Source organism: Bubalus kerabau, chromosome 3 (assembly GCF_029407905.1).
Source record: "Bubalus kerabau isolate K-KA32 ecotype Philippines breed swamp buffalo chromosome 3, PCC_UOA_SB_1v2, whole genome shotgun sequence".
NCBI lineage: Eukaryota > Metazoa > Chordata > Mammalia > Artiodactyla > Bovidae > Bubalus > Bubalus kerabau.
This window is the reverse complement of record NC_073626.1, coordinates 65,279,888-65,303,653: the sequence shown is the minus strand read 5'-3', so window position 1 is coordinate 65,303,653 and position 23,766 is coordinate 65,279,888. Positions and strand designations below refer to the sequence as shown.

The 23,766-nt window shown below is 37.2% G+C and overlaps 2 protein-coding genes across 2 annotated transcripts in view; one reads left to right on the top strand and one right to left on the bottom strand.

Moving 5' to 3' along the window:
- Positions 1-23,766, top strand: part of ZNF804A (zinc finger protein 804A) — a 334,333-nt gene that overhangs the window by 221,202 nt on the left and 89,365 nt on the right. The window lies entirely within an intron of this gene.
- LOC129646178 (ras-related GTP-binding protein A-like) lies at positions 8,324-9,928 on the bottom strand. Its single transcript, XM_055571995.1, has one exon. The coding sequence runs from the start codon at positions 9,706-9,708 to the stop codon at positions 8,767-8,769; it is 942 nt and encodes a 313-aa protein (XP_055427970.1). The 5' UTR covers positions 9,709-9,928; the 3' UTR covers positions 8,324-8,766.

Sequence of the window (23,766 nt, the reverse complement as noted above, 5' to 3'; positions counted from 1 at the left end):
CAGTATTATTTTAAGAAAAAAAATGCAAACTGAAATGCAAAAAAAAAAAAAAAGATTTGTTCTGTTTACGGAGAAGCTGTCAAAAATGTTTTGCAAAGTTTCATGATGGAGATTTCTTACTGGATGACATTCCATGGAGGGGTAGATCCATTGAAATCAATAGTGATCAAATCAGGACATTGAGAACAATCAATGTTATACCATGTGGGAGATAGCTGACATACTCAAATTATCCACATCAAGCACTGAAAATCATTTGCACCAGCTTGGTTATGTTAATCACTTTGTTGTTTGGGTTCCACAAAAGTTAAGTGAAGAAAAGCTCTTTGACTATATTTCTGCATGTGATTCTGAATTGAAACATAAGGAAAATGTTCTGTTTTTAAAACAAATTGAGAAGGGTGACTAAAATTGGATACTGTATAATACTATGGAGTGGAAGAGATTGTGCAGCAGGCAAAATGAGCCACCAACAACCATACCAAAGGCCAGTCTTCATCCAAAAACTGTGATGTGTTGCATATGGTGGGATTGGGAGGAAGTCCCATATTATTAGCTCCTTCTAGAAAACCAAATGATTAATTCCAACAAGTACTGCTACCACTTCGACCATTGAAAACAGCACTCAATGAAAAGTGTCTGAAATTAGCTGACAAGAAACACATAAACTTCCATCAGGATACTGTAAGACTGCATGTTTCTTTGATGACCAGGCAAAAACTGTTCCAACTTGGCTGGTAAGTTCTGGTTCATCCACCATATTCACCAGACATTGAATCTTTGGATGTTCATTTCTTTTGGTGTTTACAAAATTCTCTTAATAGAAAAAAATTTTAATTTTCTGGAAAACTATAAAATGCACCTGGAATGGTTCTCTGCTCAAAAAGATTAAAGAAAAAAAAAAAAAAAAAAGCTTTGGAAAGTTAGAATTATGAAGCTGCCTGAAAAATGGTAGGAGGTAACGGAACAAAACAGTGAATATGTAGTTCAATAAAGTTCTTGGTGAAAATGGAAAATATGTCTTTTAGTTTTACTTAAAAAAACTAAAGGAAATTTTGGCCCAACCCAATTTGTTTCCATGTGCATTTTGGCCAGTAAATTATTCATAGAGAGGAATTACTTGTGTTTTATTTTTTTTTGGTTCAAACTTTTTATTTATTTTTTTAATTTTATTTTATTTTTAAACTTTACAATATTGTATTGGTTTTGCCAAATATTTTTTAATCATTATAGGACACTCTGGTAGCTCCTATGAGAATGCACAAATTAATGTATAAGATTAGTTTTCAATTTCCTTGTGCTTATAATTTATTTGGGGAAGTAAAGATAACCAATATGAAAAGACCTATAACAAAACTGCCAAATGCTAGTTTCTGAATGGTGAAATCAGAAATTCTGGGAAAACTGGGTGTGAGTTGGCTGTTGAAAATTTGGTACAATTTAAATTAACAGAAGGTAGAATGTTTCTGGAAAAAGAAACAACAAATTTTTGTTGGCAACCTTATACTAGATTTTGCCTAGTATTAGATTTGAGAGGGTGTTAATTTAGTAATGTAGTAAAAACTACTAGGGGAAAATTAAAGGGGCTGAGCAAAGATAATTTTTATTCTCAATGAGTGTAAGTTTATGAAGTGAATGAAACTACATAGTTTACTTTCTCATTTATCATTTTATTTAACCATCTGTGGTGTGCTGCATTCCATGGGGTCGCAAAGAGTTGGACACGACTGAGCGACTGAACTGAACTGAACTGAAGAACTTTTTAAAGCAATTTTAATGGTATGTGACATCTGCCTAACTCTACAGGTCTATACCCAGAATCCTCCACTTTCTCCCATGCTAACCTCCCAAAAGTCCCAAAACATACTTTGTTCTTCCTAGCTTTGCTTTTGTTTCTTCCTAGCTTTGCTTTTATTTAGGTTATTTTCTTCTTTTAGCCTCTATTAGTCCAACCAAGATGAAACTTTTCTCTGACCCTTTCCTTTCTCAGATGCTAAAATATATGGGGGTTCTTTACCTCTATATGCTTAAAACACTTAATGTACACTTTAAATATAGGATCTTTTGCACCCTTGTAATTATTGGCTATGCTCAATAAAAAAGGCAGATTTTTTTGTCTTCTGCACTGCTCTATGCCCAACACCTGAAATGGCACTTAAACACAGAAATTTCTCAAAATTCTATATGTTTTGATTGATGAACATGATATCTTTGAGGGAGTATTTTTAATCTCTGAAAAGCTAGAAACTGCCATGCAGGTTCAGGTTTGGGATTTGCCTCACAAACATCAGTAAATTGCTGTTAGGTGAATGAATGATTAGAAAGACAAGGAGCTAACTTGAATCACTTGAAAGTACAAAACTAACATTTTGATGGAAAGATCACTAGACTGAGAGTTTAACTGTCAGTTCTAGTATTATTCTGACTCAAAATTGCTGAGTTACACTCATCAAGTCAGTGAAGTAATTTGGACATCAGTTTTTCTCATTTGTTAAATTAAGGAACTGGACATTGTACAACTACGTTACTTGTTAGGAGCTATTGTTACACGTTCACCCCATACATTCCTTAGCAAAACCTTTGCTTCAGAGGTTGCTTCTTTGCTCCACAAACACGTAATTTAACACCTAATTGTCTCCACATTATAGGAAATGAGAAAACTGTCATGGAAAGGTCATTGAGGAGAATTTATTCAGCACAGCATGGCAGTTTCTGGCTTTCAAGTGCTGCCTGGGATATAATCACTTGTCTAGTAGCTGAGAGGCCCTTCTTAACTTGAGTAGATTTTCCTGACCTATTTAAAACTCACTTAAATTTCTGGCATCTTTTTTGGAACATGGGGACTTAATTTGACATATGTAAATGAGATCTCCTTCACCTGGGTAGTTGCTCTTGCATAACTGTTGGTTTAATAGGCATGGCTTTGAGCATTTCTTTTGTTTAGGTAGAATGCTGAATATAAAGGATAATCTCTTCTATCAAGGACCTAACATTTTAAAGTCCTGTCTACACTAGATCATTACTATAAAGGACAGATATTTATTAGTCTCAGCTCTGAGTTCCACTTTGGGGTGTATGCTGCTGCTGCTGCTAAGTTGCTTCAGTCGTGTCCGACTCTGTGCAACTCCATAGACTGCAGCCCACCAGGCTCCCCCATCCCTGGGATTCTCCAGGCAAGAACACTGGAGTGGGTTGCCATTTCCTTCTCCAATGCATGAAAGTGAAAAGTGACAGTGAAGTCGCTCAGTGTCCAACTCTTAGCGACCCCATGGACTGCAGCCCACCAGGCTCCTCCATCCATGGGATTTTCCAGGCAAGAGTACTGGAGTGGGATGCCATGGCCTTCTCTATTGGGGTATATAGGAACTTCTTTACAGAAAATTAAAATTATGCTTGAAGAAATTTTCCAATCCAAACAATGTAACATTTTAAAGTGTTTTAGCATAAATGTTAGTGGTCAGATTGTTGTTGTTCAGTCGCCAAGTAATAGCCAACTCTTTGTGACCCCATGGACTGCAGCACACCAGTCTTCCCTGTCCTTCACTATCTCCTGGAATTTTGTCAAATTCCTGTCAATTGAGTCAGTGGTGCTATCTAACCATCTATTTCATCCTCTGCAGCCCCCTTCTCCCTTGCCTTCAATCTTTCCCAGCATTAGGGTCTTTTGCAATGCATTGGCTCTTCACATCAGTGGTCTGAAAAGCAGTTACTAATTTGTAGAATTCAAAAGTCACTAACATATATTTAAAATGAATAACCAACAAGGACCAACTATACAGCACATGGGAGAAGACAATGGCACCCCACTCCAGTACTCTTGCCTGGAAAATCCCATGGACGGAGGAGCCTGGTAGGCTGCAGTCCATGGGGTCGCTCAGAGTCAGACACGACTGAGTGACTTCACTTTCACTTTTCACTTTCATGCATTGGAGAAGGAAATGGCAACCCACTCCAGTGTTCTTGCCTGGAGAATCCCAGGGACAGGGGAGCCTGGTGGGCTGCCGTCTATGGGGTTTGCACAGAGTCGGACACAACTGAAGCAACTTAGCAGTAGCAGCAGCATACAGCACATGGAACTCTGCTCAGTGTTAGGCGGCAGCCTGGATGGGAGGGGAGTTTTGGGGCGAATGGATACATTTATATGTATGGCTGAGTCCCATCACTGTTCCCCTGAAACTGTCACATCAATGTTAATCAGCTATATCCCAATACAAAATAAAACATTAAAAATAAAAATAAAAATCACGGACACAATTCAGTATTGTGAGAAGTCGAGAGATGCATATAATCCACAGCATGCGTGTGTGCTCAGTCATGCAGTCATTTCCAACTCTTTGCAACCCAATGGACTGTATCCCCAGGCTCCTTTGTTCACAGAATTTTCCAGTCACAAGTACTGGAGTAGGTTGCCATTCCTACTCCAAGGGATCTCCCTGACCCATGGATCGAACCCATGTCTGTCTCTTGCATCTCCTGCATTGGAAGGCAGATTCTTTACCACTGCACTACCTGGGAAACCCATATAATCCACACAGAACAATTATCTATATTCATATTTTTTAGATATGTATAGATGCTGTTTTAAAATGGTAAAATACATAATTATTATTAAATCTATAATAGATCTTGTCATCTAATATTTTCTCAAATAGTATATGCTAAGAGTAAAACCCTCATTTGGAGTACACAAAATGTTTGTTATTCCTAGATAGTCCTTACTTTATTTTAGAGTATTGCATTCATGAGAAAAGTTAATAAATAATGAGGATATTTTGCTATGGTCATAATTATATACATGTTATTATATATCAGAGTAAGATAGAATTACAGATTAAGATATATGGCAGTAAAGCGTTATCAAAATAAGAGCAATATAATATATAGGCATACCTCTGAGATTTTGTGGATTTGTTACAGAGTACTTCAATAAAGCGAATATTGCAATAAAGCAATTTACAAATTACTTTGGTTTCCCAATGCATATAAAAATTATGTTTACGCTGTATTGTAGTCTGTTAAGTATGTGATAACATTCTGTCCAAAAAAGCAATGTATATATCTTCACTAAAAATACTTTATTGCTTAAAATTTCTAGCCATTAGTCTGATCCTTCAGTAAGTCATAATCTTTTTGCTGGCACAGGGTTTGAAAAATTGCAAGAATTACTAAGTGCGACACACAGATAGGAAGTGAACATGAGCTGTTAGAAAAACTGAACCAATAAACTTGTTTGATGCAAGGATGCCCCAAACCTTCAATCTGTAAGAAGCACAACATCTACAAAGTGCAAAATAACAAAGTAAAATGAGGTATGCCTGTATTGCTACTTGATATTATTTTCACAATTCATATTTCAAAAATATTTATAAAATAAGGATGTTATAAAATCAAAGTATATGGTAGCTTATTTTCTAATATCTAATGTAAAAGCAGTTATTAACTTGTTCATTTTAAAGCAGTCATTTATTTGCTCATTTATTTTAAATTTGCTTGTGTCCAAAATGTCAGGATACAGGGATGAGTCTCAGGAATAGAAACCACAACAGTGTCTGCTGTATAGAGTAATCTAATCTTAAAATAATTATACCATGTAATACAGATAGCCAACACCTTACAGTGAACAAAGCGCTGTCACCCTGACTTTACCAAGATGAAGAAATGAGATCTGGGTGCATGTAAAAGAAAACCACATATTTGCTTTGATTTTTGTTGTTGTGTCACTATAGCATGTTAGTTTATGGCCCCTTGTCAATTTTTCTTGTTTTGATACATATGAACACCAAATGCCTTAAATCTCTAAAATGTCATTTTAAAATATACAAGTACAGTACACAAGCTGTCATTTGATAAATGCATTGTGAACACAGAGCCAGGAACATAACATCTTTCACCATCCCATTTTCCTCACTGCTGATTCTAGGTCCCCTTAGGCAATAAAAGACTCCAGAGATTCCTTAATGGAATACAACTTTAGGTCGCAACTTTATTAGCTTAAACAAAGAACATGGAAATTGTCCCCAGATGGATTCACCAAGGCACTAGGCAGCAATGATACCTAATTCCCCCAAGTGATTGTTTGATGTCTCTTTTAAGATAAAATTGCCTTGTACACAGGGAAATGGGCTATCAGTCCTGTCTTACAGTTCTACCCTTGGGAGAGCAGCAGCTATAGTATAGTGGCATTTTCTGCAGGGGATTTCAGAACTTAAGAGAAGTGAATTCTGTTTCTTTTTAGGTACTTGTAAGATTGTGAAAGCATAATAATTTATTGTTCTTTCATAAATTAAGAAATTTCTGCTTTTTCTATTTATTTTTCAATTATTCAGTCTTAAATGCACAAAACAGTCACATAACATAGTTGTGCATTTGCAAACATGTTCTTTCTTACATTCTTCATGATTTCTCTAGAATTTGATTTTTAAATTGATTAATTTATGCCCAGATTCAATGTATTCAGATTTGTCTCATTTACCAATCAAGCTCTCCTTAGAGTTCCAGTGTTACTATTTTACCAAAGTTTTATGAAAATTTTGAAAATATTGTCTCCCACTGCTGTGTCTTGTTTTATTCTTGTTGTTTTGTTTCATTTTTAAAATCTCTTCCTCACTCTTCTACTTGGATGAGGATATTATGGATTCATAGATCATTTTGAGTACAGCATAGTGTTTAGAGGGGGTGTTCAGACCAGGAGAGGTGAGATTATAGACTATTTTTGTGATAAACTAATGATCTTGGGCTTCCTTGGCGGCTCAGATGGTAAAGAATCTACCTGCAATGCAGGAGACCTGGCTTCTATCCCTGGGTCCTGGAGAAGGGAATGGCAACCCTCTCCAGTACTCTTGCCTGGAGAATTCTATGGACAAAGTAGCCTGGCAGACTATAGTCCATGGGGTCACAAAGAGTCAGATACAATTGAGAGACTAACAGAAATAAACAACGACCTTGAAAATGTATTCTAAATCTTGAAATGTATTCTAAATATGTTGGGTAATTAAAAACATTAGCTCAGTGAATAATTAAGATTTGCAGTTAACAAAATGCACTGTCAACATTGCTAATACTGTGTTAGGAAGAACAAAAGAGAGATTATATATCAGTTAATCCATGAGAGAAGTAGAAAAATGGCCATCACAAGTAGGGACTGAAAGGAGGAAGTTGAGTGGGAAAATGTTGCATAGATTGGGTATACAAAATCCTCAACCATCTCATCCTCTGTCATCCCCTTCTCCTCCTGCCTTCAGTCTTTCCCAGCATCAGAGTCTTTTCCAATAAGTCAGTTCTTTCCATCAGGTGGCTAAAGTATTGGAGTTTCAGCTTCAGCACCAGCCCTTCCAAAGAATATTCAGGGCTTATTTCCTTTAGGATTGACTGATTTGATCTCTTTGCAGTCCAAGGGACTCTCTCAAGAGTCTTCTCTACCATCACAGTTCAAAAGCATCAATTCTTCAGTGCTCAGCTTTATAGCCCAAATCTGACATCCATACATGACTACAAAAAAAACCATAGCTTTTATTAGACAGACCTTTGTTGGCAAAGTATTGTCTCTGCTCTTTAGTACGCTGTCTAGGCTTGTCATAGCTTTTCTTCCAAGGAGCAAGCATCTTTTAATTTCATGGCTTAATTTAAAAGTACAGCTTTTAAAGTATGGCTACAGTCACCATCAGCAGTGATTTTGAAGCCCCCCAAAATAAAGTCTGTCACTGTTTCCATTGTTTCCTCATCTATTTACCATGAAGCGATGGGACCGGATGCCATGATCTTAGTTTTCTGAAGGTTGAGTTTTAGCCAACTTTTTCACTCTCCTCTTTCACTTTAATCAAGAGGTTCTTTAGTTCTTTGTTTTCTGCCGTAAGGGTATTGTCATCTGCGTATCTGAGGTTATTGATACTTCTCCCAGAAATCTTGATTCCAGTTTGTACTTCATCCTGCATTTCACATGATATACCCTGCATATAAGTTAAATAAGCAGGGTGACAATATATAGACTTGATGTAATCCTTTCTTGATTTGGAGCCATTCAGTTGTTCCATGTCCAGTTCTGTCTGTTGCTTCTTGACCTGCACACAGATTTCTCAGGAGACAGATAAGGTGGTCTGATATTCTAATCTATTTAAGAATTTTCCACAGTTTGATATGATCTACACAGTCAAAGGCTTTTGCATAGTTAATAAAGCAGAAGTAAGTGTTTTTATGGAATCATCTTGCTTTTCCTATGATGCAGCAGATGTTGGCAATTTCACCTCTGGTTCCTCTTCCTTTTCTAAATCCAACTTAAACATCTGGAAATTCTTATTTCATGTACTATTGAAGCTTTGCTTGGAGATTTTATTTATTTATTTTTTAAACTGCTAACAGCAAATGTTTATTCATGATTGAAGCCAGGAAGAATTTATAAACGCATTTTAATACCTTGCTGATAAAATAACATTCCATCTTTGCAACCTTGTAAGGAATACAGAAGATATTGTAAAGGCTTTGTGTATATCTACTATAACCAGGTAATCAGAACACATATACACACATACATCACCACCCACTTTAGTGTTACCCCATACCAACTTTTCAGAAAGGCCATCTTTAAAGCTCTACTGGATAACTGAGTAAATAGAGTCCAAAAGACTGGGGAGAAGGGAAGAAAGAGATGAAAATGATAAGCAGCACACATTTCAAAGCCCACTTATAAGCACACGACATTATGAATATTGAAAAAAAAAAGGGGGGGGGTGAGGCAATTAAGCCTTTTCAGAGAGCGTATTTTGGCAATATTCAATGCATAAGGAGGCTGTGCTTGGGACCATCCACTTTCTCCAGCTTCTCAAAGTGTTTCCTGGCATTGCGAATGTTGATCAGAGTAGCCGCAGAAGGGATAGACGGATCCGACATAACCACCATCACGTACGTGTTTGATGTGAAGATGTTGATGAAAGCAGCGAAGTTAGAATTCCTAACTTCCATGCTCTGGAAAGAAGTGGCCAATTTACTGCAGCTCAGCTTGAACTGCTGACTTATGTTGCTGATCTTCTCGAATCGGTGGACATCACGCTGCTCTTTGCACTGGTAATGGGAGATGACCAAGAACGTGGCTCTTTCAAACAGCAGAACTTCATCGGCCTCAATAATCTGGGCAAAATTCCTGAGATTCATCTCCAGCTGCTGGACATTTGGAATCAGATGATAGACAATACTGGACCAGGCTTTGTAGAGCGTTTCATCCCAGATGGACGTTCGAAAACAAGCACACTCCAGCGGGCGAGACAAACGCCTCAGGTCTTCCTCTCGCTCTTTAAAAATCAGGTCACGCTGATCTTCCTCAACCAGATCCATCTTGTGCACCAAGCAGAAGATTTTGGCATCAGGAGCGTTCTGGAGGATGGCCTCCAGACACGACTGGTAATAATGCATGTCCTCTTCCAGTTCGCAGCTCTCCACGTCGAACACGTAAATCAGAACCTCGACATTACGGAAGATGTTGTCTCGCTGGCTGGTGAAGTAATTTTCCATGAAGGTGTCCTGACCGCCACAGTCCCACAGATTCAGCACTAAGTTGCCCAGGAATCGGATGTGGGAGTGCTCCACAGAAATGGTGGCACCCAGGCGCCAGGTGTCACAAGCGATGTAATTGGCAAAGATAATCGACCTCATGCTGGTCTTCCCCGACCCGCTCTTCCCCATTAACAGCACCTTTTTCTTCATGGCTGTATTTGGCATCACCCGCCGGAGCTGCCGCGGACTGGGCCTCTGGGCGCGGCCTAACTGCAGCAGATGAAGGGAGGGAGGAGCCGGGGATTTCGGGGGCTCAGCTGGCTGGGCCGCGCCTCTGTACAGCTGGTGAAGCCAAAGGGGCGAGCTCGGCGCTGGGAAGGGCCGCGTCCGGTGAGCTCTTTCCCTGGGGAGAGCGCCAAGGGGTGGACGGCTGCAGCAGCTCCGAAGAAACGAGCGGCTTCCGGGGAGAGAAGTCTCTGAGCCTCCGCAGCCACCCACTTCCGGAGGCGATCTCGCGAGAACCCGCGCTCTCGAGAGTCGCTGCCGGAAGAGCTTTGAAAAACCGCTCTATCAATGAGACCCAGTACAGACCACCCGAAGGAGAGATTGGAAGGGGAACACAGGACTCGGGTGTTCTGTTCTCCTATTTAAACTGAGTTTATGTTATGTTATGTTAGGTTATGTTAAGTCGCTTCAGTCGTGTCCGACTCTCTGCGACCCCATAGACGGCAGCCCACCAGGCTCCACCGTCCCTGGGACTCTCCAGGCCAGAACACTGGAGTGGAGAATTTTAAACATTACATTACTAGCAAGAAGATGAGTGCAATTGTGCAGTAGTTTGATCATTCTTTAACATCACTTTTCTTTGGCGTTAGAATGAAAATTGATCTTTTCCAATCCTGTGGCCACTGATGAGTTTTCCAAATTTGCTGGCATATTGAGTTGCAGCACTTTCACAACATCATCTTTTAGGATATGAAATAGCTCAGCTGGAATTCCATCATCTCCACTAGCTTTGTTTGTAGTGATGCTTCATGAGGCCCACTTGACTTCAGACTCCAGGATGTCTGGCTCTAGGGGAGTGATCACACGATCGTGGTTATCTATGTCAGGAAGACCCTTTTTATATAGTTCTTCTGTGTGTTTTTGCCACCTTTTCTTAATATATTCTACTTCTTTTAGGTCCATAAAATCTCTGTTCTTTATTGTGCCCATATTTGCATGAAATGTTCCCTTGGATTCTCTCATTTTCTTGAAGAGATCTCTAGTCTTTCCCATTCTATTGTTTTCCTCTATTTCTGTCCCTTGATCACTGAGAAAATCTTTCTTATCTCTACTTGCTACTCTTTGGAACTCTGCATTCAGATGGGTTTATATTTCCTTTTTTTCCTTTGCTTTTAGCTTCTCTTCTTTCCTCAGCTATTTGTAAGTCCTCCTCAAACAACCATTTTGCCTTTTTGCATTTCTTTTTCTTGGGGATTGTCTTGATCACTGCCTCCTGTAGAATGTCACAAACCTCCGTCCATAGTTCTTTAGGCACTCTGTCTATCAGATCTAATACCTTTAATTTATTTGTTACTTCCATTGTATAATCATAAGGGCTTTGATTTAGGTCATTCCTAAATAGTCTAGTGGTTTTCCCCACTTTCTTCATTTTAAATCTGAATTTTGCAGTAAGAAATTCATGGTCTGAGCCACAGTCTGCTCCCAGTCTTGCTTTTGCTGACTGTAAAGAGCTTATCCATTTCAGCTGCAAAGATATAAGCAATCTGATTTCTGTGTTGACCATCCGGTGATATCTATGTGCAGAATCATTTCTTGTGTTGTTGAAAGAGAGTGTTTCCTATGAGTGCATTTTCTTGCCAGAACTTGTTAGTCTTTGCACTGCTTCATTTTGTACTTCAAGGCCAAACTTGCCTGTAACTCCAGGTATTTCTTGACTTCCTACTTTTGCATTCCAGTCCCCTATGATGAAAAGGACTTCTTGTTTTGGTATTAGTAGATCATCATAGGACTGTTCAACTTTAGCTTCTTTGGCATTAGTGATTGTCGCACAGACTTGGATTACTGTGATATTGCATGGTTTCCCTAAATGAACAGAGTTCATTCTGTCATATTGTGTGTGTGTATGTGTGGGCAGTCGTTAAATAAAATCAAAATTATTGCATCTCCATGGCTTCCTTCTTAATTGATTCTTAAAACTGCAAGCAAAGAAGCAAATAGGGTAATTGTGAGATTGCTTATTATTAATTGACTTTCTCTAAAATGAGAGTTTTATTTTTATTTTTAATAGGTTCTTGAAACTTTATTAATAGGCACTGGAGTCCCAGTTTGAAACTTATGAACTGAAGAGTTTCAGAAAAACCTATAAAAGGTATTATATCATCAAAACCTGCTGTGATTGTTTATCCTTGTATTCTTTCACACCAAATTCATGTTTTCACTTGGAAACAACATTAAAACTAATCTGTTGAAGAATGATAAATGGAACTACCTAGGAAACAATTAAGTCCCAACTATCAAACTTTCAGACTTTTTAAACTCTATATTCTTTTTACTTAATCTTAGCAAGTATACATGAAACCTTGTTCATAAAATTTGTCCTACTTACCAAGATTCAATCAATTCACCTAAGAAAATATACTGTTAATCTGTCTGAATATCTTTAAACTATTAAATATTAAGGCAATTTCTACAGCAAATGTCTTAAGTATTCAATCTCAAAGTGGTCAATGTGTTTGACGGAGTATAGAATTAGTTTTATTAAACTATAGAAAAGTAAATGATCTAGTTATTAAAAGTGAGATATATAAGACTATAATATTGCATATTTTATTGTTTATAACTATAATATAATTTTATTATAACTATAATATAATTTTCTGGAGCAGCTGTTAAGAGATACCCTATGTCCAAGGTAAGAGAAACCCAAGTAAGAGGGTAGGTGTTGCAAGAAGGCATCAGAGGGCAGACACACTGAAACCAAAATCACAGAAAACTAGTCAATCTAATCACACTAGGACCACAGCCTTGTCTAACTCAGTTAAACTAAGCCATGCCCATGGGGCCACCCAAGATGGGTGGGTCATGGTGGAGAGGTCGGACAGAATGTGGTCCACTGGAGAAGGGAATGGCAAACCACTTCAGTATTCTTGCCTTGAGAACCCCATGAACAGTATGAAAAGGCAAAATGATAGGATACTGAAAGAGGAACTCCCAGGTCAGTAGGTGCCCAATATGCTACTGGAGATCAGTGGAGAAATAACTCCAGAAAGAATGAAGGGATGGAGCCAGAGCAAAAACAATACCCAGCTGTGGATGTGACTGGTGATAGAAGCAAGGTCCGATGCTGTAAAGAGCAATATTGCATAGGAACCTGGAATGTCAGGTCCATGAATCAAGGCAAATTGGAAGTGGTCAAACAGGAGATGGCAAGAGTGAATGTCAATATTCTTGGAATCAGCGAACTAAAATGGACTGGAATGGGTGAATTTAATTCCGATGACCATTATATCTACTACTGTGGGCAGGAATCCCTCAGAAGAAATGGAGTAGCCATCATGGTCAACAAAAGATTCCAAAATGCAGTACTTGGATGCAACCTCAAAAATGAAAGAATGATCTCTATTTGTTTCCAAGGCAAACCATTCAATATCACAGTAATCCAAGTCTATGGCCCAACCAGTAATGCTGAACAAGCTGAAGTTGAACAGATCTATGAACACCTACAAGACCTTTTAGAACTAACACCCAAAAAAGATGTCCTTTTCATTACAGGGGACTGGAATGCAAAAGCAGGAAGTCAAGAAACACCTGGAGTAACAGTCAAATTTGGCTTTGGAATACAGAATGAAGCAGGGCAAACACTAATAGAGTTTTGCCAAGAAAATGCACTGGTCATAGCAAACACTTCTTCCAACAACACAAGAAATGACTCCGCACATGGACATCACCAGATGGTCAACACCGAAATCAGATTGATTATATTCTTTGCAGCCAAAGATAGAGAAGCTCTATACAGTCAACAAAAACAAGACCAGGAGCTGACTGTGGCTCAGATCATGAACTCCTTATTGCCAAATTCAGACTTAAATTGAAGAAAGTAGGGAAAAGCACTAGACCATTCAGGTATGACCTAAATCAAATCCTTATGATTATACAGTGGAAGTGAGAAATAGATTTAAGGGACTAGATCTTATAGATAGAGTGCCTGATGAACTATGGACGGAGGTTTGTGACATTGTACAGGAGATAGGGATCAAGACCATCCCCATGGAAAAAAATGCAAAAAGAAATGGCTGTCTGAGGAGGCCTTACAAATAGCTGTGAAAAGAAATGAAGCAAAAAGCAAAGGACAAAAGGAAAGATATAAGCATCTGAATGCAGAGTTCCAAAGAACAGCAAGAAGAGATAAGAAAGCCTTCCTCAGTGATTAATGCAAAGAAATAGAGGAAAACAACAGAATGGGAAAGACTAGAGATCTCTTCAAGAAAATGAGAGATACCAAGGGAACATTTCATGAAAAGATGGGCACAATAAAGGACAGAAATGGTATGGACCTATTGGTATGGAAGCAGAAGATATGAAGAAGAGGTGGCAGGAATGCACAGAAGAACTGTACAAAAAATATCTTCAAGAACAAGATAATTATGATGGTGTGATCACTCACCTAGAGCCAGACATCCTGGAATGTGAAGTCAAGTGGGCCTTAGAAAGCATCACTAGTGATGGAATTCCAGTTGAGCTCTTTCAAATCCTGAAAGATGATGCTGTGAAAGTGCTGCACTCAATATGCCAGCAAATTTGGAAAACTCAGCAGTGGCCACAGGACTGGAAAAGGTCAGTTTTCATTCCAATCCCAAAGAAAGGCAATGCCAAAGAATGCTCAAACCAGCGCCCAATTGCACTCATCTCATATGCTAGTAACGTAATGATCAAAATTCTCCAAGCCAGGCTTCAACAATACGTGAACCATGAACTTCCAAATGTTCAGGCTGGTTTTAGAAAAGGCAGAGGAACCAGAGATCAAATTGCCAACATCCATTGGATCATGGAAAAAGCAAGAGAGTTCCAGAAAAACATCTATTTCTGCTTTATTGACTATGCCAAATCCTTTGACTGTGTGAATCACAATAAACTGTGGAAAATTCTTCAAGAGATGGGAATACCAGACCACCTGACCTGCCTCTTGAGAAATTTGTATGCAGGTCAGGAAGAAACTGTTAGAACTGGACATGGAACAACAGACTGGTTCCAAATAGGAAAAGGAGTACATCAAGGCTGTATAGTGTCACCCTGCTTATTTAACTTATATGCAGAGTACATCATGAGAAACTCTGGGCTGGAAGAAGCACAAGCTGGAATCAAGATTGCCGAGAGAAGTATCAATAACCTCAGATATGCAGATAACACCACCCTTATGGCAGAAAGTGAAGAGGAACTAAAAAGCCTCTTGACGAAAGTGAAAGTGGAGAGTAAAAAAGTTGGCTTAAAGCTCAACATTCAGAAAACGAAGATCATGGCATCCAGTCCGATCACTTCATGGGAAATAGATGGTTAAACAGTGTCAGACTTTATTTTCGGGGTCTCCAAAATCACTGCAGATGGTGACTGCAGCCATGAAATTAAAAGACACCTACTGCTTGGAAGAAAAGTTACGACCAACCTAGATAGCATATTGAAAAGCAGAGACACTACTTTGCCAACAAAGGTCTGTCTAGTCAAGGCTATTGTTTTTCCTGTGGTCATGTATGGATGTGAGAGTTGGACTGTGAAGAAAGCTGAGCGCTGAAGAATTGATGCTTTTTAACTGTGATGTTGGAGAAGACTCCTGAGAGTCCCTTGGACTATAAGGAGATCCAACCAGTCCATTCTAAAGGAGATCAGCCTTGGGATTTCCTTGGAAGGAATGATGCTAAAGCTGAAACTCCAGTACTTTGGCCACCTCACGCGAAGAGTTGACTCATTGGAAAAGACTCTGATGCTGGCAGGGATTGGAGGCAGGAGGAAAAGGGGATGACAGAGGATGAGATGGCTGGATGGCATCACTGACTTGATGGACATGAATCTAAGTGAACTGCAGGAATTGGTGATGGACAGGGAGGCCTGGCGTGCTACGATTCATGGGGTTAAAAAGAGTCAGACACGACTGAGCAACTGAACTGAACTGAATATTGCTTCTTGGGGCTAGATAATTTTATATAATGTTAATTGTGAAAAGTCTTGTATATTTTTACATAGAAATCAGTATCCCCCACATATATAGCTCCTTTTTAAATCAACATGTAGGCACAATTTACATACCTCAATACTAGCATATTTTAATTTTTCATGACTTTCGTGAAATGCATACTTTTGTGTAGATGCCACTCCAGTTGTAATATATAATATTAATCTCTGTCCTGAAAGTTTACTCAGATGTTTTGCAGTCTTCCCACTATCCCTTGACCATTCACTCCAGGTGATGAATAATTAGTTTGCATGCTCTAGATGTTCATACAATGTGTGTGTGTGTGTGTGTGTGTGTGTGTGTGTGTGTGTGTTTGTCACCTGGTCATGTCCAACTCTTTCTGACCCCATGGAAGGTAGCCTCCCAGGCTCCTCTTTCCATGGAATTCTGTACACAAGAATACTGTGGTGGGTTGGCATTCTCTTCTCCAGGGGATCTTCCTGACCCAGGAATTGAACCCCAGTCTCCTGCATTGCAGGCAGATTCTTTACCATCTGAGCCACCAGGGAAGACTTTAATAAGATAATATTTACTAGTTTGTGTTCACTGTCTTGTACTCAATACATGTGAAATTCATTCTCTTTGTTGAGTGAATCCGTAGTTTGTTCCTTTTTATGATCGAGTGATAGTCCACTATGTGAAAGTACCAAAATAAATGTGTCTATTCACTGTTCACTATCTATCTAATCTAGTATCTATTCACTGGATTTTCTTGCCTGGCAAATCCCATGAACAGAGGAGCCTGGCATGCTACAGTCCATAGTTTGAAAAGAGTGGGACATGACTTCAGTTTCACTTCCACTTTCTTTCATTCACTTTTAATGGTATATGATAATATGTGTATGCACATGTTGCATACACATGCACACACACTTTGGACACATCATCTCATAAGTGAATATGTAAATGTTCTGATTTTTCTTTTTGTCCCAGTTAGTGAGATTGTGTGAAAAATTCCTTTTCCTGAAAGAAAATAAACTTCAAAATAATGCTGATCAACATATATTCTATTGCAATGATGTGATTTTATTTAGACCAATTTTATTTCCTTTAAATTTAATTAACTAGATTTCTTATGCTTCTAAAGTACACCTGCCTGTTATCCCCAATATCTTATACTATTTTTGTTTCTTCCCTGCAGAGTGCATAATCACAGTAAAACAATTTGTATTCAGAAAATCCAACATTATTACCATATTCTCTTATTATCTATTTCATTTAATAGTCAAGCAAAAATAAAGTAAAAGTTACATAAACAGTAATTAATGGTGAAATTAGAGTTTATCAGCTTCATCAGGTCTATGCTTATCTGTTTTCGTTCTTGTTCAATTGCAAAGTCATGTCCGACTCCTTGCAACCTCATGGACTGCAGCATGCCAGGCTTCCTTGTCCTTTACTATCTCCTGGAGTCTTTTTCAATGAGTTGGCTCTTCACATCAAGTGGATAAAATATTAGAGCTTCAGCTTCAGCATTAGTCCTTCCAAAGAATATTCAGAGTTGATTTCCTTTAGGATTGACTGGTTTGATCTCCTTGCTGTCCAGGGGACTCTCAAGAGTCTTCTCCAGCACCACAGTTGGAATGCATCAATTTTTCATTGCTCAGCTTTATTTATGGTTCAACTCTCACATCTATACTCGATTACTGGAAAGATATAATTTTACTATACTGATCTTTTTTGGCAAAATAATGTGTCTGCTTTTTAATATGCTATCTAGTTTTGTCATAGCTTTTCTTCCAAGGAGCAAGCGACTTACATGTTTAGACTTTACTATATTTATATTCTGTTGTGGGATTATAGTAACATCTTTTTCTCATTACTTCTAATTTGAATCTAAAAGATATTTTTATCAACAAACAAAGTTTATTGTTATGAAAAATTGGAGAAGGAAATGGCAACCAACTCCAATATTATTGCCTGGGAAATCCCAAGGATTTGGAATTTGGCCTAAAGTCCATGGAGTCACAGAGAGTCTGACACAACTTAGTTCTGTTTAGCAGCATTATGAAAATATTTATTACTGAAAAAGGTAGTGGCCCTGTAAAAAAAGAAAATACCATCTTAAGTCACTAAAACTATGTTTCTTAAAGGAATATTAATGTAAACATTAGATTCAAACGAATTTGCTTTTCTTCAGTTCAGTCGCTCAGTCGTGTCTGACTCTTTGCAACCCCATGAATCGCAGCACGCCAGGCCTCCCTGTCCATCACCAACTCCCGGAGTTCACCTAGACTCATGTCCATCGAGTCAGTGATGCCATCCAGCCACCTCATCCTCTGTCGTCCCCTTCTCCTCCTGCCCCCAATCCCTTCCAACATCAGAGTCTTTTCCAATGAGTCAATTGTATAACATGTGTGCTTAATTATCACAGAATACTTTCTATACATACTGTCTATAAAACAAAATTTACTGATGGTAATTTTTTATTAAGAAATATTTGAATACAAAAATAATGATAATAAAACTTAAGTTCATTAGCTCTAAGTAAGCTGTAAACAAAATTATATTATAAGCTATAATACTATATATAATAAATGGAGAAGCTATATAAATTCCACATTTCTAACATATTTTATTTCACTTTGGATTGTTTGTCCATGACATGATCTAATTAAGTAGCTACAATAAAATTAAAATCCTTTATATAATATTTTCAATAATGTGAAATATATTTTAAAATAAAGCATTTTAAAAGATTTAAGTATCACAAAACTCTCATATTAATAAACATAGAGACTTTAAATCACCTTTTGAATTTTGTACTGATCTTGTCACTGTATTTTTAAGATAAAAGTATAAGAACTGTCAGTTGGATTTTTCAAGGAACATATTCCATCTATCAGAAGGCATTTCCTGAGATAGTTGGGACAGTGCCATACAAAATATCTACTCTCTCTTCTAAGATAATAATTATTTTTAGTTTGCTTCCAAAAGAATTTCAGTTGGCTACCATTCGAATTGCAATTAAAAAAAAATCTAGATTTATATCTGACATAGACAAAAAAACAAGTTTTAAGGGACAAATTATTTTAGTGAAGTTTAATTAGGCAATTCATAGATAATCTTTTAATCTCTGGAAGCCAACTAATTAGAAATTTTCTCATTTTTAACTTTACAAAATAAGAAAAACATTTTTAATCCGCTTGACAAAATTTTATATTTTGCAAATATTAATTATGTAGAATATAACTGTAAGTCTGTGGAGCTAATATATATTTTCAGAATTTACTTGCTGATAAAATGTGTCAGTTTATGATTTTTATCAATTTAATAGATAATTTTTGCAATCTACCTGTTTTTTTATTGTGAGAATTCTATATTGAAACAAGCTTTAAAATATTTATAAACCAGTTGTATACCTGGAGAATTATATCATATGTTTGCTTAACTCACAAGTCTAAAGTTTAATAATAAAAAATTTTTTCCAAGCATAAAGCCTGCAGATTCTTTTCACAAAGTGTTGGTTCCAAGTGTAACTGTTAGTTTTTGGCTACCCACTCCAATAATTCTTGCCTGGCAAATTCCATGGACAGAGGAGCCATTGGGCTACAGTCTATGGTGTCACAAAGAATCAGACACGATTAAGTGACTAACACACAGACACATGATTAAAGAGAGAGGTTATTTCATTAATGTTAACTTGAGTATTTTATCATTTGAGACAGACTTATGTCTTTGTGAGGTGATTAAGGTGAGAAATTTATGTGCATCAGTGATGCCATGAACTACTAAGATGGGCCTTCTGTTTTAGTTAGCAGTCAAGTAACTTTGATCCATCTGGCAATTCATGAGTAGTGAACTGAATTTAAAAAGAAAACTGTTAGTATACCATTGAGAGCACCTTGCAGCATCTAGTCACTTTAATATGAGTCTTGTATGGACAGTCACTTTCTATCCTCCGTCCTCTCCTAAAGAACTAAATTGAGTCTCTGAGGCACTGAAAAGATTTCCATTGGAATGAACCTTTTTACTAGATGGAATGGAATCCAGTTTGGGTGGACAAATGGCTATAAATTTTACTAGATGCTCCTGAAAAACTTACATGACACAATAAAATATAAATTATCTTTAGTGGTAGTCTCAATTTGTAGGAGTAAGTTAGGAGATAAAGAAGCAAATATGTAGCTATTCTGCTAGAATAAAACTCTGCTACAAAGTATGTTTTACAATCTTAAGAGTACTTCTACAGGAAAAAGTGGTGTATTTCATACATTTTTGAAAGCTACTTTCAAAATGAAAAAGGACTGTAGAGTGTATTTGGTTTTAAACGTTGAGAGGTGAAAAACCAGATTTTCCTTTAAAGGTACAGCACCACCTATTGATATACCTGCGTATTCGTGTATGCAAATTATTGACAAGTAAACTTGTATTCATCTTAATGGTTAGTATTATGCTAATAACCCCTTTTGTTTAAATTTTGGGGCTAATATTAATTTAAAAATATTTTACTGTGTTATACTTTTAAAATTTAGAAAAACATCTGATTATTCAATTAATTGCTCTTTCTCTGAATGGAACTGACTACTGGTTATGCATGGGTTTCAGCTAAGGGAGATATTGATGTTATATTTGAAGCATTAATTTTTGAGTAATTTAAATTTCCACTCAAATTGCTTTACAGTCACATTAGTGTTGCTTGAGAATGTCTTAACAATTCTGAATCCCAAGCCTCAACTAAACCTATTGAATCAAAGTCTGGACTTTGATAGGTGTTTCAAATGCATATTATTGAGATTTGAAGTACACATATTTGGTAGCCTCTCTGGAAAATCCCATGGATGGAGGAGCCTGGTAGACTGCAGTCCATGGGGTTGACACGACTGAGCGACTTCACTTTCACTTTTCACTTTCATGCATTGGAGAAGGAAATGGCAACCCACTCCAGTGTTCTTGCCTGGAGAATCCCAGGGACGGGGGAGCCTGGTGGGCTGCCATCTATGGGGTCGCAGAAAGTCGTACACGACTGAAGCAACTTAGCAGCAGCAGCAGCCCCAGCAGTTAGCTTAATAACTGTTATCTGAAGAAAAGGGATATCTTCATATGTGAAGTTGCCGTTACCAAAACACTAAACAACCACCATGCCAGCAAAAAGACAGTGAGGGGGATGGGAAGAATCCATTTTGGAAACATTTTACTTCCCAATGATAATACCCTATCTGTTTCAGATTCCTGAATAATGCCATGAACACAAGTGGAATCTTGATATCTCACTGTAGAAGTCAGTAACTCTTTCTAAACTTTTGACACTGAGGGCTACACTTGACTGGAGAGAAACCTCAGTTCTTTAATATTACATATAGAAAAATAACCAGTTTCAGGGATACAATGTCAGTCAAGAATTCATTATACTCTTAAGGCTTTTAAGCAGCCTCTGTTATTTCAATGACCTATCAATTAATCAAAGTATACTGGGCTATGCCAATTAATTATGCAGTTTGTCCCTGTCTGTTATCCACATCATAATCATTGCATCCATTCCTTCAGTCCATAAGAAATTATTGAGAGTCTATCACAAACTGGTACTTTGGCTAGTGGGGGGTCCTACTAGCCAAAGAGCTCCTATTTTGGTAATTATTGACACAGCAGGTCTTTACTGTGTGCTTAAAAACAAGTAGACTTATATGGTTCCTTTAGGATTCAACCCTATTTTAAGTCTGTACAGTACAAAAGATCAGTAGAAAAAATAGAACTTAATTTAGAGAAATGTCAAGTTCTTTCCAGAAGTTATACCGTCTTACTTAAATGCTCATTTTTACTGCATATTTCTGTCAGTAAAATAAATACTTTTTCTTTTTATTGTGACCACAGACTCTAATAAAATCAGTTAATACAGATAGCATGTAGGTTGTTTAATCTTTACAGAGATTTTGGCCTAAATATTGAATCTAGTTATTTTCTTTTTTTTAATTTTGAGACTAGATGTCAATAAATGAGTTAATCATACTCCTGATTCATAGCACATTTTTATCCTTAATTCATTTAAGAGTTCACTGTTTTGTTCTATTGTTTTTATCTTTGATCCTAATTCCAAAAGGCATCTAATTCTAACTCCTTTAATTAATATTCTTAAATGTGCATGTGTGCACAATACAGGTACATTTTCATAACTTATTTTGCTGCACTTTTCAGACATTGAGTTTTTTACAAATTGAAGGTTTATGGCAACCCTGAAGCAAGCAGGTCTAACAGCACCATTTTTCCAAGAGCATATGCTCACTTTATGTCTCTGCATCACATTTTGAAATTCTTACAGTATTTCAAACTTTTCCATTGTCACATTGTTACACTTGCTTATGATCAGTGATTTTGATGATACTATTGTAATTGTTTTGAGGTTTCACAAACCATGCCCATATAAGATGGCAAAATTGATTGGTAAATGCAAGTGTTCTGACTGTTTCAGTGACCAATCATTTCTTTACCTCTTCTTAGACCTTCCTCTTCCCTGAGACACAACAATGTTGATATTAGGCCAGTTAATAACCCTAAAGTTGCATCTAAATGTTCAAATAAAAAAGTGTCTCTCACTTTGAATCAAAACCTAGAAATGACTAAGCTTAGTGAAGGCATGTCAGAAAGTGAGATAGGCTGAAGGTTAGACCTTTTGCACCAGTTAACTAAGTTGTAAAGGCAAAGGGAAGATTTTGAAGGAAATTAAAAGTGCTACTCCAGTAAACACATGAAATATCAGACAGAGAATGAAGCTTACTGTTGTTATGGAGAAAGTTTCAGTGGTCTGGATAGAAGATGAAACCCCCCACAACATTCCCTTCAGCCATAGTCTAATCCAGGGCAAGACCTTAACAGTCTTCAATTCTATGAAAGCTGAGAGATGGGAAAGAAGAAAGGTTTCTAGTTTACCATCTATTAATTTTAAATCATTCTCTTTTAAGTAGAAATCCCTTATTTTGATAATCCTGGAATCTTTCACAGGAGTGTCATGGAAGTGATGGAATGTTCTTCTCATTGCATCATATCAGGAGACACATGAGCCCAGTTGGTCCCATTATTGTGTATCCTAGTTCTAATCACATTTTCATTAATGTTTCATTGTCTTATTTTAACATCTGTAAATGATTCTTGCCTAAACCAATTATCACTGTGATGTTTGTGAAATGGTGATTTTCCTGATTCCAAAAACATTTCCTCATCTAGCAGTCAGCATCACACTATCTAAAAACACTTTTTTCTTCTCCAACATTTTATAATCATATACCTATTTATATTAATATATGGTTATGGATTCCTATTTTATATACTGCTTACTATTAAATTTCATTACTTTTTTAATGCTAAATATGTTCAATATTTAGCTAGTGGGTGACAGTTCATTTTGGCTCTGTTTATTCTGATGTGTCCCATCATTCTTCAGGCAGTTCCTCTCTGGCCATCTCCACATCATTTTCCAGTCTTATCTTTCCTTTTCTTCTCTCAATCCTAGAATCGTTCATTTACTCAAGATACTCTGGTGATCAATAAAGGCACAAATATCTGGGATCTAAGTGTATTGTTTTCTACTGGAATGTCATTGCTTCTAAGCGTTCTCAGTGAACAGAGCTAGAAAATGCATGCTTTCTATCTCTATTTCTTTCTCTTTCTTTCTAATGTCTCTATCTCTCTTCAGTTCATACAGATATATTGAACTCTAGTCCAATATCCTACAAGAGAGGGCTCAGTCGTGTCTTAGTCCATATTCTTTAGAGTTCAGTCCTGCTTTATGTTAATGATTTTTCTTTTCTTTATTGGTGTCAAGACTAAGATAACCTCTGATTTACTCTGATACTGATGATAAAACTTGTTTGAATCCAGTCTTTGTGGGTAGTAGGTAACCTATGAGACTTTAAACTAGGCAGACCCAGAGTGGTGATTTCTACCTACATACCTTGCTGAGGGCTCAGAGACTAAATCCAAGTTCATGAAATATTCAGAAATTACTCACAGCAAAAGTACCTTTTTGCATTTACTTCCTCTCTTGGTTCTTAAGTTATTTTTCTGGAGATTTCTTATCATCCTATCAGTTTTGCAATTCTTTTGAAAGGAGATTTTGTTATTTT

Bases quoted from the DNA above. Each gene is read 5' to 3' on its own strand.
- LOC129646178 (XM_055571995.1), bottom strand. From the start codon at position 9,708: ATGCCAAATACAGCCATGAAGAAAAAGGTGCTGTTAATGGGGAAGAGC.